Here is an 18,839-nt window from a genome sequence, read left to right on the forward strand (position 1 = left end):
CCTCTGCTTAAGCATGGCAAAGTTATTTATCAGGGTGGATTGATTTAAATCAAGTTGATTTTGAATCTGATTTAAATTGGCAAGCTAAAATACGGATTTAAATAATTGATTTTTGTTTTTAAATCAACTTTCCCATTGTATTTTTTTTTTGTTTTTTGTTTTTTAAATGTTACCCATGCCAGCACGCTGAGGCTGGGTGATGCGCCAGACTTTGGGTCCTCAGGGTGCCAGTAGCCCTGGGAGCCCCTCTGGCAGACTACTGACTGAGGTATCCAGTGGAGAGGTGTGTCTCTCACTCTCACTGCCCAGGAATTCACTCTGAACCCAATGAATACATTACTCTCTATTATACACAACCAATTTAAATACAGAAAAATAAATAAAAAAAATAGTAACAATAGTTGATAACAAAACTAACAATTTAGATAAAGGTTACAACTACAGATTAGGTGGATTATTCCAGCATACTGGGTGGTCCCACTTGTGTTAACCTAAATAACTAAATTCATCCTGTTATTACCCTTTAAAACAGTTTCCTCATAACCCAGTTGATTTCTTCCTGGTTACAGTACACTTCCCATAACACTAAATAGCAACACAGCTATAACTATGATCCACTGCTAGATGGCAGAGGCAAAGCTTCTGCTGCTTGTGGGAAAGTGGGCTCTTTTAATCAGTCCTGGTAACACAGCAAAGTGACCAGTGAACTGCTGCTGCAGACAGTGAGCTCAGTTTGTTTCCTTTACTGGCAAATTGTTCTCTTAAGCATTTTCCTTCTGAAAATACACTTACTGCAAACACAAGTGATTAGGTATCTCCTTACACACTTATGCTGGTTTGTTTTCTCTCAGCCCACTCCCTCTCAGGGCTGTCTCCCCTCCCAGCACATCTCTCTGCAGATCTCGGACTCTGTGGCCCTAGCTCAGATTTCACTCCCGTCCTAGTCAGACGCAACTCGTGGCCCAGTCGTTAACCCCTTTTAAGGGTTCTGCTTCTCCCAGCCTCAGTGAACCTACCAGCTTTGCTTACCAACCCCTCCCCACGCTTTCCCTGGCACCTGTGTCCCTGCTTGCACAGCTCTGAACCCAGTGGGGAATTCACTTCTCATGGGATGATATGGGTTCTGGTAACAATTTAAACACTCCAATAAGAAGCATGCATTGTGCACTGTGTTTTCTGGTAAAACTTATGTGCCCTCTGCAAAGTTTTTTCACCCTTTTCTTGCAGAGCTCTTAAGCACAGATCACCCACTTGGCTTGCAGCCAGGTGAGCTTTGCAGCTCTTACATAAAGAAAGATGCATTTTCATTGGTTGATAATAAAATTAAAACATATTAAGTTACAACTAAATACAGTTTGATACAGATGTTTCTCTACCTAGAAAACTAATAGATACATATTTACTGGGGATGTTTTAAAGAAAAGTACCACTGAACTAGTGGGAATCGCTGGCAAAGCACCTGAAACCAGAGTCTGTTGAAGTGCTAAACCAGCTTTTAGCAGTAGTAGCTGTCAAATTGATTAGAAATTGAAAAAAGCAGGAAACCTTTGTTTTTTTTCTTTTCTTTTCCAGTCTATGAAGAAAAAGAAGAGGATGAGGTTTATGAGTTCTAAAAACGTGAAAGAGAGAGGATAAAATTTTTCAAAACAGCTGATGTTAACAACAAAAAAAAATGATGACTGTCTCATTTTAAAAAACAATTTGGCAAATAGGAACTTAAACTCAAATGACTCTTAGGCATTTTAGAAAATTGCTTCCAGGGTAACCTGAAATAATTGGTTTAATTCAATAACTACAGTTCACATTTCTAATACTATAACAGTTAATAATAATGTTTAATAAATTTAGTTGGCTGTAAACGTGCACCATGTTTTGATTGGAAAAAAAAATTATCTATCCAGCACATTAAAGCTTTATTTAATGAATTTCAGGTGCTGGTTTTGTGTGTTTAATTCAATTCATAGATTGTAAGGGACCTCGGAAGATCATCAGATCCAGTCCCCTGCACCAAGTGACCCCAGCAAGGTGCCCATCCAGTTGCCTCTTGAAGATTTCCAGAGTAGGTGACTGCACCATCTGGAGGGAGCTTATTCCACAGCCTGGCTGTGAAGAAGTTTTTCCTAATGTTGAGTCTGAAACGGTTTTCCAGGAGTTTGGCCATTATTCCTGGTTTTCCCCAAGGGTGACCTGGTGAACAGCTGTTCACCAAGCCCTTGATATGTATTTCTCTAATATACCGGTAAGCTGCTACCAGGTTCCTTCTCAGCCTTCTCTCTTTCAGGCTGAAGAGTCCTAGGCCCCTCAGCCTTTCCTTGTATGGCTTGCCATGCAAGTTTCTGATCATGTTGGTGGCTCTTTGCTAGACTCTCTCAATCTTGTCCATGTCCTTGTTAAAGTGTAGCACCCAGAACTGGATGCAGTACTCCAGCTGCAGTCTCACCAATGCCAAGTAGAGCAGAAGAATCACTTCCTTGATTTTTGCTGGAGATGAGTCGATTGATGCACACCAGCATATTATTTGCCCTGCTGGCTACAGCATTTCACTGCCGGTTCGTATTCATACTGTGGTCTATTATAACCCCAAGGTCCCTTTCATTTGTGGTGCTGGTCAGTTTGGTGCCACCAAGCCTGTAAGTGAGCAAGGGCTTGTTCATCCCCAGATGGAGCAATCTACATTTCTCGACATTGAACTTCATCAGATTCTGATCCGCCCAACTTGCTAACCTTTCTAGGTCCACTTGTATCTATAGCCCATCTTCAAGTCTGACCGCATTCCCCCATATCTTGGTGTTGTCTACGAACTTGGCCAGTGACTTCTTCGCTCCCACTTCCAAATCTTTGATAAGGATGTTGAGAAGTGCTGGACCAAGCATGGACCCCTGTGGGACACTGCTGGCCATTTCTTGCCAGGATGACAGGTTCGTTCATTAGGATGCTCCGGGTCCCATCCTGCAGCCAGTTTCCCACCCACCTGATTGTCTTAGAGTCAAACCCACAATCCTCCAATTTTCTTGCAAGAACATTATGGGAAAGGAGATCAAAGGCTTTTTGGAAGTCAAGGTATACCCCGTCAACCTCCTCTCTCTTGTCCAGGTGGCAAGTTACCTTGTCATAAAAGGAGATGAGATTGGTAAGGCAAGGCCTGCCTGCAATGAAGCCATGCTGGCTGTCGTTCAGGATCCTACCTTCTGTAAGCTTACTGCAAATAGACTCCTTGATGAGTTTTTTTTCCAGGACTTTCCCTGTGAGAGAAGTTAGGCTATTTGGCCTATAGTTACCCGGGTCCTCCCTCCTGCCCTTCTTGTGGATGGGCAAGAAGTTGTTGAGCGGTCACCCATACCCATTTGTTTTCCTTCTCTTCCCTATGTTCCTGAAGAAGGATTTCTTGTTGTCCTTGATTCCCATTGTTAATTTGAGTTCAGTCACTGCTTTAGCCTTTCTAAGCTGTTCCCTACAAGTTCGGGCTTTCATTGTATAGTCCTCCTTGGCCTGCCCCATGCTTTCATTGTTTATAAGACTCTTTCTTCATTCTTAACACGACTGTGTTAAGCCAAGAGGGCTTTCCAGCCCTTCTGTTTCCTTTTCTTCAGATGGGAATGAACTTCCTTTGTGCTTCGAGGATTGTGTCCTTAAGGAACAGCCACTCTTCATGCATTGCCTTTCGCCTTTGGTCCCTGCTCCTGCAACATTTTCCCCTACTAGTGACCTGAGCTTGTTGAAATTTGCATTTTTTTGAAGTCCAAGACTTCAACCCTGCTATCAGATTTGTCTGCCTTGTGACGAACAGTGAGCACGATGGTTTCATGGTCGCTGTCGCCCAGACTGCCCTCTATATTTAAGTCTGTCACCAGGTAATCTTTTTTGGCCAGGACCAAGTCTAGCAGAATGTTGCCTCTGGTTGGCCCGTGCAACTCCTGAGTCAGGAAGAGCTCCTCAATGCAGGTCTGGAAGAAATGCAACTGAAGCGACCTGGCCCAGTGTTCCACCCAGAAGATGTCAGATAATTAAAGTCACCCGTGACGACCATGTCTCATGCACGCACGGCCACTTTCAGTTCTCAGGTTCCTCCCTCTGGTTGGGTGATCTGTAGTATACACTTACAGTTAGGTCTCTTTTGCTACGCCCTCCCCCCCCCCCATAGTTGCCATCTTAATGGAGCTTGATAGAAATATGAGCAAAACGTTAATCTTCTAGTGAATAAGAAATATGTTCTAGCATTGTGACAAGTGGGCCTTCCCCGGACCAGTCATAGCATTGGTCGCCCAACTGTCTTTGGGCAAGCTGCCTGCCTTACTCACCTGCCACACCTTGTAAAGTAATTAAGATGTTAATCAGGCACGAGGCTGCTCTTCATGTGCCCTGATGCCAGGAGTACATGCATGACACTGACCTTCCCTTATCGTGTACCATGCCTTGCAGATGGAATCCTAATTTCTTAACAGCTCCAGCCCCACACTGGGCCCGATAACATTTGAGTCTGGATCCCAACTATATCCCTTCTAATCAAGCGGTCTACAGTGCCCTCATTCTGGGCTGTCAAGCTTCCTGTACCCTTCTTTTTTTCAGCAGTGGCCCCCATTCTGGGACCTTCGACCACCTAGGCCCTGGCCCTGCCTGTAGGCCAGTCAGAACCCTAGGTTCTCTGGCTCTGGGCATCCCTCATGGTGGGCACCGTTGCCTCTTTGACCATTCTGGTCCTGGCCCCAGCATTGACTAGTTGAGGGTCCCTTTGGTCAGGTCTCTGAGCAGCTAGCCCACTCCATCTCAAATAGGTCCATCTTCTTGGGCCCCTCCAAAAGCCCTTCTTGGGCTTTTTTGGTCTCAGGCCTCTGATAACAATGCCTAGACCCTCTGGCCTATCCCTACTCTGGTTTACCCACCATATTGTGGGGGCTGGAGTTTCAAGGCACCCCTCCTCACTTTTCACTGGGGAGGCAACTGGCTGGGCATTTCTGAAGAGGTCCCCTGCCATGAGTAGCCTCACCAGACCATCCTTTCCTTGCATGGTGAAGTTTTTTGTCATACCCAGGACCAGTGCAGGCCTACCTGCCCTTGTCCAATTACATCTGGATTATGAGCGTTTTGGGACTGCTGCTTCTCCCCCTGGGCTTGCTTAGTGCCCCAGGGATCTTAACTACGCCACTCAGTTCTCATCTGGGCTCCCCAGAACCTGCACTCTTCCCCTACCCATTCCAAGCAGGGCTGATCTAGCCCCTACGCAGGCCCACACTTATAAGCCCCTTCTCTGGCTGAGCCTTGCTCTCGTTAAGACATAAGTCCTTTCTCAGAGGCTCGAGACCCCACTGGGCCCCTAGGAACCTCCTCCATTCCCATAGTTCCTCCCTAAACCTCCAGATGTACCTAGGAACAGTAGATGGTAAGCTGGAGATGTTTTCACAGCAGCATCCCAAGAACAACTGCCTGCTTTGCCTGCCAGGGCCTGCTCTTGTGCAGAGGCCCTGTAGCTCAGCACCAATCAGGCAGCCAGCTGCCTGTCTTGTGACTGCCTAATTCCCTCTGCAGTCACCTGCTAGGAGCCCCTGCTGCCTTTTCTTGCTCCTTAAAGTGGCAGGCATCAATGGTGCACTGCCACCCACCTTTCCCTTTAAAGTGGCTGTTATGGGGGGTGGCAAATTAAGGTGTAAAGAATAGTTAAAGTTAATTGAATTTCTTTTTATGAGTTGTGAAGTTCAGAACTTCAGACATGGGCATCTGAGAGTCTTTTCTCAAGAAATGATAATGTTGTTAGTTACTAATTATGTGTTAATTATCTCTCAGCATGATTAAATATTCTGAAACATCTGCATCCTTTTCATTGGCGATCTGAAAGCCAATATTTTATTTGTAATCGAACTGCCACTATGTAATACCACCGTTCCATATAGCGAGGTCTGGGTAGAAGTAATTGCCTGGTGTGTTAATTCCTAAGAAGTAGCAGTTAATGATCCTACAAGGTCCTGAATGACAAGAAATACCATATTTTCCTCACATAAAATGTACACATTTCCCCTCCTCACCCCCCCCCCCAATTGGCAAGGGGAAATTGGGATGCATGTTTTATGTGGAAGAAATATGGATCACTAGGATTCTGGAAATTTGGTGTTGGAGGAGTGGTGGCACTGTTAATCGCCACCGCTCTGCTACTTCTCCCTTCCTGTCAAATTTCTGCAGAGTCCCCCAGCTGGATGACATGTCCCATGCACTGGATTGGGCTGGCATGCAGGGTCAGAGTTGGGCCTGGAGCATGGCCCCAGGCATCAGTTAGTTACCCATGCTGCATGGTAGATCTTTATTCCTTGCTGCCTTACAAAAACAGGATGTGTCATATTTCAGGTCCTGGTCCATACAAGAAAACATGATATTTCTTGCCACCACTTAACCCTATAGCAACTGACTTCTTGTGCTCTTATTATCATTTTTTGTTAATTTTAAAGCAAACGAAGTTGGAAAATTTATTTTCCAAGTGCTACAATGTATTTAACATAATTTATGTATCACTTCCACTATAAAAATTGCAATTTATTTTCAAAATTGTAATTAATCTGTGCTTTGTCTTTCCCCATTTCTCGGCTAGTGACAATGTGCCTTGTTTAACCATTAGTTTTTTTTTTTATTGATTATAGTGACCTTGAGGGAGAAAAAGTATTAACAGTGCCAAGGAACCAAAGTCAGCCATAGGCAGCTCACTATATTTAAACTTAAAGCTACTCTGGATAATGTTTATTTCTGGGGGGAGAGGAACGTGTTGATGATGGAGGACATACAACTTTTTTAACAGTAAAGGAAGAGGAGAGTAGGTGATATGAAGTTCTCTCTGTTGCTGGTTGGTTTAGCTTTCCTATAGACACTAGTTTAGAAAGACTATACATTTTGCTACGTCTTAAGTAAAAAAAAAATAAAATAAAAATGCAAGAGTGTGTGCGTGTGTGTGAACACTTGCATGTACACATCAGAATCTAGGGAAAAACTAGCTTGCCTTTTGTTCATGTTGCTTGGATATATTTAATCTTTTTTTATTAACTTGTTTTTGAAAAACGTTTCAAGGATGCATTTTTTTGTTTTGTTTTCACAGTTTGTAACTTTATGTCTCATGAGAAGTGCCTCAAACATGTGAAGATTTCATGCTCATGTATTGCTCCAAGTCTTGTAAGGGTAAGTCAGCACTCATGTCAAATTTATTCAAAACAACAGCTCCATGTTTTTATTGCTAAATGTTGTTAATGTTTTAAAAAATCTGGCAGCTTAATTTAATGCTTTTTTAATATAACCTAAGTGCATTATTTATTAGTGAAATTTTAAAAATGTCTTTAAAGGTCAGCAGTTTTTTAAAAGTGGGATTCCTTTTGAACTTGCCTGGCACATGTACTTATGGACAAACTGCCTTGAAAAGTGATTTGCATTTCTTAAAGTTTAGTAGACGTCGTCTAATAATGTGTCATTGCTTGTAAGAATTGTAATAATGGACTATGGTGACTGAATCGAACGAGATTCATTAATATACAATATTAAGCATAGCTTTCTGGGCAAGATTTTAGCACATTATCACATTTCTACACATTAGTGAGAGCATGTAAAGTCTTTGCTGTTTAGCAAGGAATTGGGGTTTTTTTCTTGTTTGCTTGGGGGTTGTTTACTCTTATAAGTTGTTGCATCATAAACTTTGCTTATTCTATTCCCTTACAAAACTGGAACAGATTTACTTTTGAAAAGGTTGAAATTTCAACCTGCAGAGTTCTACCTTCGTTTTAGGTTTTGACTTAGTAGCAATATGTTCAATTTCAGGCAAGACCTCTGCTACAAATTTAGCAAGATGCCTCATTTTTGGAACCACAGGATGATTTTTACATGTGATTTCACTTGCAAATAAATCTTCCTTCAGGATGGAAGAAATTAGTAAACACTGTGGAAAATAGAGCTCAGCTATTTTACAGTAAAGAAATGTCTTGTTACTGCCTTTACAAGAGTATGGGGCTTAGCATTGTTGTTGTTCTGCCATTGCAGGAAGAAGGTCCTGTTGGTTCACCCAGACTGTGTCCTGGGATGTCACAGTTCTTGGACACCATGGGTGTGTTCCCATGAGCAGGAATATGCATTTCCCCAGGAACAAATCCCAATGGCACGTGTTTGTTTTTGCCATGCTGTGCTGTGCCGCTAGTTTTTGCTGCGTGGTGCATTGCTGCACCACTTGTTTTTGCCGCATTTTTTAGATACTGGGATTTCCTAGTATTTAATTTTGCTGGCATGCTGCAAATATGCAGTGTGGCAAATGGATTAATGTGCACCGCATACATTTTGTGGCACCTCAAAAGGCTTTGAGGCACCACAAAGTGCACATTCCTGCTTGTATGGATGTGTCCTGTGTGCAACAAAATAAGTCTTCCTGAAGAGCACAAGTCATTCATGACTCTTGAGAAATCTTTCTCTTTCTCTACATTCTGCCTTGCAAAAACAAAGTGTATTCCTTATTTGAGGATGTGTGGTATTCAAGAATATATGATAAAATACTAACAAATCTAACTTAAAGGCATGCAAAGATATTATGAGTCAGAGAAGCTTGAAAATGAGATGAGGTGGTAGAACGCCAGAAGCATAAAGCAGTAAAAAAGCATTAAGGAAAATCTAGAAAAATAAAACACAATTGTTCTAATGGCCATTTGAATGAATCAAAGTGGGGATAATAAAACAGTTACTGAGAGAGAACAGTAATCATGCAGTTTTGGGAACCTCTGGAATGAGACCCACCTGCTGCTGCTTTTGATGTCATTGATGTGCTTGCAAGTTTGTTTGTTTGTTTTTTATATATAAAGCCATTGAAACCAACCCAGAGTCAATATTTTATGTAACGTATGTAATGGGCATATAGGAATTAACTAGGGCACTGGAGCTGAGGTTAGGATGTTGTCATGTCTAATTTTTGGATGGTGGGTATGTATGTGGATGTGAGTTCAGGAATAGGAAGGATGGGGGCAATGGCAAGAATACACAAAAAGAGCTTCCTTTCCTTTCTTTATTTGCTTCCTGGGGTGAGATTTTTATTGCAAGCTTCTGTTTTGGGATGAGGGGGCATAGCATTAGAAGCAGCAGTTTTCATTAGGAGGCAATTCCATCCATTTTGAGGATAGACCCTTATGTCTGATGTGCAAGGCTGCCCATAGCTACCACTTTATGGCTCCTAATGGCCTCTCCACATTTAACTTTTTCATCTAGGACAACTGTGTTGGGCTGCCAGTCAAACTAGGCTGAGGATAGTTTTTAGTGTCGGTTTAACTTGCTGTATTTTGGGTTGTCGGAGAGATGTCAAAAATTTCACAGGCCACGGAGGGAATGGAACGATAGGTTTGAATTCTGACAGCTGAACAAAACTTAATTTCTCTGTAGCTCCCCTTGAAAGACCACAAAGTGGCACCCTTCCACCTAATTAAACTGAAAGCAGTAAAAACAGCACTTGTAGGTTAGTAGTAGTATTGTTAATATTGCTCCTAAAATGATCAGAACAACTGAAAAAACTTTAGGGATGCCTTTATACTTCGCAGCCAGAGGAATTCTAGGGCCAGATATTGGAATATATTTAGACTGATTTGATGAAAACGATACTGCATTGTACAGCTGCTTGATGAAAACATCTTGTACCAAGTAAGTTCTGACATCTGTGTCAAAGAAGGCTGAATATGCTAGCAAGTTCAGGGAACTGAGAGTTACGCAGGACAAATGGTAGAGCAATACAGTTGAAGATGATTACCCCCCTCACCCACAAAAGCACTATGAACAATCTACCTTGCCTGATTCCAGTACCAAGCAGTGACGGTTCTGCCTTGTTGACTCATTATTCATGATTTGCTTTGAGTGGCTAATCATTTTTAAGAACCTCATCAGTTGACAGTCCAGCATAAAAATGAGGTCATCTGCCAGATACCACCAAGAACAAGTGTGGAATCAGTTGTTGGGCCTGTAGATACAATAATGGATGTCATTATGAAAGCTAAACTTCTACTGTTGGTGTTTCTTTCTCTAGAGAGAAAGCTATGAGAGTTTTAGAAATAAAGGGTGCCTGTATACGAGTGGGGAGGCTGCTCCAATGCACTGGAGAATGTGGTGGGTAAGATTTGATAATCTTATTAAATGACTGACCATGGTTAGGTGCTCCATTAAGATCTTGGGGAAATGGATTTATGTTCAAAACTATTAAGACTTTCAGCTCTTTTGTGGGGATCAGCATATGTAAATGAAATGCCACAGCACAAGAGACAATGCCTGAAACTTCTGGCCATTAACCATGGCATGTTCAGTGCAAACTGGATCACCCAAGTGTTAATGTTAACCAACATAAATTCATCATTTTTACTTCAATTCTCAGTTTTTACAGTAGTTGATCAAAAGCACATTAACTGACATATGCAACTACTTGCATGCAATTGGAGCCACTTGGAAAAAAAATCCCTTGCTTATGAGAGAACAGGCCCCATGGAAAGCAGTGATCACTTCCTTATTTCCCCTTTCTAATTTGAAAAATTAGAGAGAATGTCATGTATACAAACAAGGCAACTACCAACCTCTAATCTACTCTGCAAAAAATAAAATAAGAAACTAAAAATAAAAATCTTGCTGGTCTCTATAAATATGTTTGATCAACAATTCTAGGAGAGGGCTTATTTGCACATTCGTTTTTAGATAACCCCTAGATCCTGTACTTTACACGGTGTTTTTGGACTACAGTCTACACTTGATGTGCTACTCCAGAAGTAGAATTTTTGGTAACTATTATACACACACACTTTATATCAACTAGACTTAGAGAGCAACTATTAGAAGTGCCCAGCTCCTCTAAAAGCACGCATTTGGAATGAAGACTCTTGAAAACTAAAGTGTAAGTATATTTTACTATATAACATGAGGAAAGTCAGCATCTAACATGCTGGATAATAAATGGGGCGCAGTCCCACCAGGCTATGTCCTATAGGAAGGGCCCAGCTGGGTGGCGTGGCATGCAGAGACCACGAGCCACGCCGGGTCTTGTCACCGTGGGCCGGGCCCCAGGGCCAGCTCCCGCCTCTGCCCCCTGTGCCTGCAGGCATGTGAGGACCTGGCGCAGCCCCATGTGGCTTGCTAGTCTGGCTTTGCATTGGAGTGGGTCACAGGGCTTCAGGAGGTGCAGCTCCTGTGCGCGCCTCCTGGAGCCATGCGACCCGCTTCGGTGCAAAGCCAGACTAGCAAGCTGCAGGGATCTGGGCCAGGTTCTCACCCCGCACGGCCCTGGGGACATCCACCGCCCCCCCTGCCCAGCAGAGCAGCCGCAAGGGCAGCAGGGCCTGGCTGGACCCCACACATGGGGACCATGTGCTGTGCCAGGTCCTGTCACCATGGGCCCAGCCCAGCCGGGCTGCAATAGGGCCCCATGACCCAGCTGGGCCTGGCACACATTTCCATGCGGCCGCACCGGGTCCTATCACCATGGGCACAGCCCGGCCAGGGTGCAGACAGGCCCCAGAAGCCAGCTGGGCCTGGCACGCAGTCCCTGTGTGCTGCACCAGGTCCTGCTGCCATGAGACCAGCCCAGCTGGGCGGCAGGAGCAGCCCCAGAGCTGGCAGGACCTGCCTGGGTTCAGCGCATGGTTCCCCTGCTGGGGAGGAGCTGGGACCCTGGGTGGGGGGGGGCACTTCATGTGATGAGGGGCTGCACCCTGTGGGGAGCAGGGGACCCACCCCTCCTGAGCAGTCCCCCCCGCAATGCCCTCCATACCCACAGTCATCCCAGCAATTGCCCCACTCCTACCCACAGACCAACCCACATCCCTACACACACACACACCTACACACACACACACACACACACACACACACACACACACACACACGCGCACCTGCCTTCCCCCACACCCTGTCTCACCCCCTTTCTGCAAACACCACATCCCCTCCTCACACACCCACCATGTGTGAAGAAAACCAAAAGCACACAACACATATAGGTATTTAGAATTTATTTTATCATGATGATAGAGACACTGGTAGGCTTCAAAATTGCTTTAACATTGTAAAATATACCCAGCTTATCTCTCTCTCTCTCTGTCCCCCTCTAGGGTGTGTGTGTGTAGAGTAGTTTTTTGTTTCAACTGTGGAAGAACATAGATTTTGGGGTATTTTTAAAAATGGATTTGGGATGGTGCTGTAGCAGTCCAGTTGGCACAAGGGGTAGTGTCCCCAGGTATTAATTGGCTGGGCCCCAGAAATTTTTGAGAGCGAGTAGCCCTGAGCTGCTTGCCAGGGCACGTTTTGTATGGATGGGACCAGGACAGGGCAGCTTTTTATACTACTGGGGACAGCACAGGTTCTGGCCCCAGGCTGTAGCTCCTTCTGGCTGCAGATCCAGGTGGAGCCAGGCAGGGTTATTTTGCCCCAAGTGGCACAACTTGCTCCACAACAAAGTGTATGTCTGAGCACATGTGCTGAGGCAAAAAGCCCTGGCTCAAATTTGCACTGCTTGTATTTGAACTGCTGTAAGTGCACGTGCTTGCATGTGTAGACACGCCTGTGAAGACGGAGAAGGTGGTGTTACAGGTTACCTTTTAAACCAGAGTTGGGCAAAATGCAGCCTGGGGGCCAGATGTGGCCCGCTAGGCCATTCTGTCTGGCCCGCAGGGCCCCGAAAAGATTTAGAAAATAAATATTAATCTGCCCTGGGCTGCCTGTCATGCAGCCCTCAATGGCTTGCCAAAACTCAGTAAGCGGCCCTCTGCCCAAAATAATTGCTCACTCCTGCTTTAAACCATCATAAAGGTGTGTAAAACAAGAACATTCACCCTTTAAAGGGTGCTAACCTGTGCTAAGTACCCTTTAAATGTATGCCACTTCAGGTGAGGGTTATCTTTTGATCCATTTTACCCAGATTGTTCCAGAGTACCGTTAGTTTTCTCCAAGGAGATAAAACATTCTATTTTCATTTCTTCGGTGTTCTAGGATGCGCCATTCCCAGCCCTTCCCTTTGCTCTGTAGAAAAACTTTCAAAACTCCTGAACTCTACTGCCCAGATGGGTGGTGCTGGCTCCAAGCCAACACTCCTTACTTCTTCCAGGGCATGTGACCCCAGCACACCCTGGCCATTCTGAGCACCCAGGTGCAGCTCATCTGTTTGCTTGCTTCAGCACCCTTGTGCAAACAGCAGCTGCAATCCTACCACCACCTGTCTCTGAAAAGAAAACCAGAAAATAGAAACCATTCTCATCTGGGTCTGAGCTCTGCCCCAGTGTGGCATTCATGCAGCGAGCCTGCTGGGTTTCAGCTCTGCCTTGGTGTGAACACTAATACAACACCTTTCCTGATGTGGAAAGCAGTGAGCCTGCTGGGTCGCAGCTGTGCCCTGATTTGAGTATTGACCCAACCTTTCCCAATCCCAATTCAGCGAAACAGCTTGTGCAAGATTTTGGTCCTTTTATTAAGCTTTGCACAGTGGCAGTATCGTAGCCAATGAGGTTAATCCGAGGCACGATTACTGCTAGATGAAAACTTATCTTCACTCCTTTCTTTTTGCTTCTTCCCTCCCCCCCATCCCCCTCCCAAGATTTTTTTTTTCCCTTCCCTCCTCTCCTGCCCCTGGGGAGGGATAGACTCCTAATTCCTGTCTATACCTCTGCTTCCCAAGAACTCTAGTGGCAAGTTACAGTAGTGCAGGTCTTAGGCAGCATTAAGGCTAACCTATGACTGCTCTGAAACTATTCAGACTTTATGATGACATAACATTCCACAGATTTAAAATGTTGTAAAGGTAACCTGTAAGAGAACCCTCTAGAGAGATTTATTGTCCAAACTCCACATTGGAATGCAGCCATACTCTGCTCTCCTTTTTGTTTTGTACTTCTGTGATTGGGTGTCATGGAATTTGAGCTGTATTCTGTGGAGTGGTGTTTTCTTTTCTCCTTCTGTTGGCTAGGAGCCTTCTGGGGTCTAATGTCGCAGAGGAAGGGTACGAGTAAATGAAAGTGAGTTTGAACTGAACACCAAGCAGCTAATTTGCTGGGATAATAACCCATTGCTTATGAAGAGCAACTGATACTTAAAGTTTTAATTTTATAACTTACATCAGAAAAATGACATCTCCCAATGGCATAGGTGATGCATAGTGGGGGCATGTGCCCTCCCCCCAGAGCACTGGTGCCTCCCCTGATGGCAAGCAGCTGGTAGGGGGGCACAGATGGCGCTAGCGCCTCCCCTGAAATTGGCTTTACCAGTGGTGGAAGTGCCAGCACTTCTGCCGCTGCTGTGTTGCATGCAGAAGTGCCGACACTTCTGGCACTGCCATGCCACAGGTGCACTCAGTGACCAGCCACTGGAGGCACCAGTCACCCATGCCCAATGGCACGTTATACCCTGGTGGGGTACTGATGCAGTTAACAAAAGTGAACAAGTACTAGCTATTGGATTTGGAACGCTCATCTCTGATCTTGCCCATTAAGCTGTGTGGCAGTCCTAATATCTTGACTGGAAAAGCTCTGGCTCCAGGTTTTGCTCGCTTCATCCTGGATCTTTGGAGATGCATTGTTTTAGCAGCATAATTACCCAGAATGTAAAAGTAGGATGATGTGTACCATAATACAGCAGCCAGAGTTGCTCATAATGCCACTTTTTTTCTTTATACTGTAACTGTAATAAACCAGATTTTTTTTCCTGAATGTTCTCATTGGCCTGATGTTCATCTCCTCCAGTCTCAAGAAAGTAATATTTCATAATTTAGGAGGAAAAGATTCTGAGTTCTTTATTCCTAAGGTTGAGGAAGTTCTTTGTAAATTTGCTATAAAACTATATGATGGCATAAGATAATGCCAGGCTAGTCTCTTCAACTCTGAGTGTTTTGCAAATTCAAAAATACTATTCAGAATCCATGGGATTTCATTTCCCTGAAAATCTTTTCTTTTATTCTAGTCTGTCTTTATCCTTGTTAATAGGATTTCCAGAGTAATTGTAGTAGTAATAACGATAAATGATTAAAAAAACCTACAACTTTCTGGATGAAATTTTTTACCTATAAGGTACTAAATGGTACAGACTCTATCTAAGGAAGTGTCTTCTCTCATATCCCATCATGATCCCCAAGATCAGCCCAAAGCAAGCGTCAATGTGCCAAGTCTGCTTGGCAAAAATGTTTGGGAGATTGTTCTCGGCTCTGAATCACCTTTCCTCTTGAAGCCTGCCAGAGCCTGAGCCTAAACGTCTATTGGAAGCACTGCAAGACCTTCCTAATTGGGCAAGTGTATAGCAAATAAAGCTAGACTAGGATAGTGTTTTGGGGGTTTCTTTTGTAGGTTGATACTTGCATTTTAAGTTGTTTTGTTCTATTGTTCATTCTTTTGGTTTTTAAAAAACTAATCTCTTCTCTAATTTTAAGTCTGTGAGCCTTTGTTGGGAATGGCAGCATATTAAACATCCAAATAAAGATAGGTCCTTTTATCCTCAGATTTTCAGGGTAATTGCTGCTTGTACATGTTAGACCCCGACTCCATGTGGCGCCCAACAACTAGGGAGATGACAGTCCAATTACCCATGGATCCTGTTACTCATTAGCCAGAGCAGAGGAGGGAGCAAACACCAGCACACATTGCTTGCAACAGCTTTTTAATAGAATGGAGACTGCTTCGGGCGAGCTCCCACACTGACAGAATATGGGGAGCAACAATGAACAATAGTTTTTTCCCATATTTATACACTTTGGTTTACTCATAAACATTTACCCTGTCTTGTTCCACCCATTTCTCCTCCCATCTCAAGCTCCGCCTCTGTTTACTGTTTACTTCATTAACATAGAATAGCCTATGCATTTCATTCATTTACATGTCTTTTTGCTATAAGCACATGTCTAAGACCTTGACTTTTCTTCTTCTGTCAATGGGAAGACTTTGACCAAAACCTGGAAGCTTCTGGAGGCTTCTTCACCCATCACCATTTGCCTTTTTGCATATGTTCATCTCGGATTTTGTTACCAATTGTGTTGTTTTTCACATTTCAGTCTTTTTTTCTGTCTTAGGTTCTACCATCTTCCACCCTTTTTTGAGCCCTTCTATCTTGTCTTGTTCCTTACTGTAGCTGGTTACAGGCTTAATTGCTGCTTTTCCCAGAAAAATGGTTAAGACAATTAAGATGGTTACTTAAGCAAATAGCTGGCTTAGATATCATTCTGCCTTGCTGTTAGCAGCTTTGGTAGGCCACAGGTCATGCCTTTGTATTCAGCTGCAAATCCCGTGCTCCCCAATAATCCTAATTATTGTTACCCTAACAGTAAAGAGAGAAGTTTTTTTTGGTAAACCAAACCAGTCCTTTGGAAAATGAAAATGCAGACCACGTAAAGCCAATAAATAATAACACAAGTGTGTGGTAAGATGGTTTTGTTAGGAGGTTAGAAAACGGATTTGTTTTGGACGGCTAGGATTACTTGGAATAGGGTGATCTTGCCTTAAGCGAGGGGTTGGACCAGACAATCCTACGGCATTTGAAGAGAAAGGGGCCAAATGGACAAACATGTAAACAGAGGAATTTTCCAACCATCTTATTTAATCAAAGCCAAGATGAGGATGTCTCTCCCTTGGTGTCTGATGGGGAAAAATGAGGGAAAATCATAAAATGACCAGTGAGTTCATAACATAGAAGACAACCTTTTGGAAGAGATCTGCTCAATGACAGTTTTGCCTTGCCTAATTAAACAAACTGATTGGGAAGCTAACAGTTAATAAAGACACAGAAACAGGGCTGTCGATTGTTAGGAAAGAGCATGCCAGAGCTTATGACAGCTCTGAGTGAATTGAAGGCAATGGAGCCTGATTTATTTTATCCCAAGTTGCTGAAAAAAATTGATGGAAGAAATCTCAGCTCCTGCAGCAGTACTTACAAAATCGTGGATTACTTTGCGTCTATCTTTTTTTAAAGATGGGTAAGAAGAAGGTTGACCTGAGAAATTATAGACCAGCCAGACTGACTAAAATGCCTGGGAAGTTGAAAGAAAATTTTCAAGCAGTTCATTTTTAGACGTCTGGAGGAAAAAGAGGCAATCCCTAGATGGCTGTATGCGGTATTAAAAATAAATCATGCCAAATCAGTTTGATTACCTTTGGGGTAGTTCATTGTGGGGATGAGGGGAATGTGGTTGATGTAATGTACTGGATTTAGTAGATTTTGATCCAGTGCCATGTTACAGTCTCATAAGTAAACTGGAGAAATGTGAACTTGAAAGAATTTCTGTTAGGTGGATACATAACTGGTTGAATAAATGCAAATAAATAGTAACTAAATGATCATTATCAGAATGGCAGGAGGTCTTGAGTGGGGTCCACAGAGTCGTGTTCTAACTCAGTTGCTGTCAAATCATTAAAAGATAAATGGTACCAGGGAAAATAGAGAGATTCCTGATTGATTGCGTCAGCAGTGTCACAGTTGCAAAAAGCAAATATAGTTTTGGGTTGCATTAATAGAAGAAGGTTATGTAAGACATGGGGGCTGACCGTGCTGCTTTACTCGGCACTGGGTGTATTGTGTGCAGTTTTGGCTTTGCGTTTTAAGGATATGGAGAAATTGGAGGAGATTCAAAGTCAAGGAAGAAAGATAATAAAGGTGTTGGAATATTACGAAGAAAGATTGAGGAAAACTAGGTAAGTTTCTTTTGGAGAAAGGGAGATTGTGATATTAGTTATCAAATAATTGAAAAGTTGCTGTAAAAAGAGGTTCCGTGTTCAACTGTTCTCCCCAGTACAGAAGGCAGATCATCAAACAATAGGTTTAAACTTCACTAAAGCAGATTTAGATTATGTCTCTGAAAACTTCTCAACTGTAAGAACAGTAGGACAATGGAACAAGCTGCTCAAGGAATCCCTTTGGGGGTTTTCAAGAGGATTTAGAATTAAATATTTCCTTCATTTACCCAGGGAAACATCCCTTTTCTAAGCCTAATGCTTCTGTAAATGATTTTTAACAACTTCTGTCAAAATTAGGGTAACATTTTTTCTTTTCTAGAAACAAAATGTATCCCCCACCTTCCCCTTTTTAAAATTTTTTTTAACAGGAAGCAAAAAAGTCTTGATGTTTCTCCTCTGTCCACCCAAAATATTTTTCTAAGCAATGAACATTCTTGGGTTTACCCATCCTTCCCTTCCTTTTCCTTCCCTTCCTCTGTTCATCTGTCTGCCTTCTAGTATGGGTTTTGTATATATGCTGATGAGCACTGTATCTTGGTGCCTGAGAGAAGATGTGCACCATCAGTAAAATGGTGAAATGATTGTACAAAAAGGACTACATGGTTGATTTTTAACTAGAGGTGCACCGGTTTATATTGGTCCGTATCAAATCGGCACTGAGAAAAGGAAAATTAACTTTATCAGCAATCAGCTTTTTTTGGGCTGGTGTAGCTGATAATGTCATTGATAAATACTGTGAAGAAGGGTGCCTATGTCCAAAAAGCTTGCAAAGAGAGAAATTTTTTTTGCAAATATCTAGTTGGTCTGATGAAAGTTATCACCTCTGCCTTATGTCTGCATGATGTCTTATATTATCTAGAATCTGCTTTTAAGAACTGTTACCAGTACTTTTTTTAATTAGATCATTATTTTAAATTTCAGCAGAAATAGGATTTAACGTATTATCATGGAGCAATGAAGGATGACAGTTTATTGGGTAGTCATGGAAACTGTGTTGGTTTGTTAAAGTCTAGACGACACGATTCCTAGGCATGCATATAACTACAGCTATGAAGGGACCGAACTTGTGGACTTGGTCTGGCCTTTGGATATTGTCTCAATGGTCTAAAGGGGAGACGGAAAGTCTGAGCGGTCTCCACACGTCCATACTCTTCCCTAGGCATACACATTAAA

The 18,839-nt window shown here is 43.1% G+C and overlaps 1 protein-coding gene and 1 pseudogene across 4 annotated transcripts in view; both read left to right on the plus strand.

Annotated features, from left to right (window-relative positions):
* Nucleotides 1-18,839, plus strand: part of DGKQ (diacylglycerol kinase theta) — a 205,709-nt gene that overhangs the window by 29,478 nt on the left and 157,392 nt on the right. For all 4 annotated transcript variants that reach the window (XR_016441301.1, XR_016441302.1, XM_090039011.1 and 1 more), the window contains exon 2: nt 7,073-7,152. Coding sequence is in view for 2 of the 4 variants with exons in the window: in XM_090039011.1 (XP_089895137.1) it covers nt 7,073-7,152 (80 nt within the window). In the remaining 2 variants the exon portion in view is untranslated. The remainder of the gene's footprint in view (nt 1-7,072; nt 7,153-18,839) is intronic.
* LOC149868688 (U4 spliceosomal RNA) lies at nt 13,430-13,594 on the plus strand (annotated as a pseudogene).

The sequence above is a fragment of the Crocodylus siamensis genome, chromosome 3 (genome assembly GCF_052110815.1).
Source record: "Crocodylus siamensis isolate JL-2025a chromosome 3, ASM5211081v1, whole genome shotgun sequence".
Classification (NCBI taxonomy): Eukaryota; Metazoa; Chordata; order Crocodylia; family Crocodylidae; genus Crocodylus; species Crocodylus siamensis.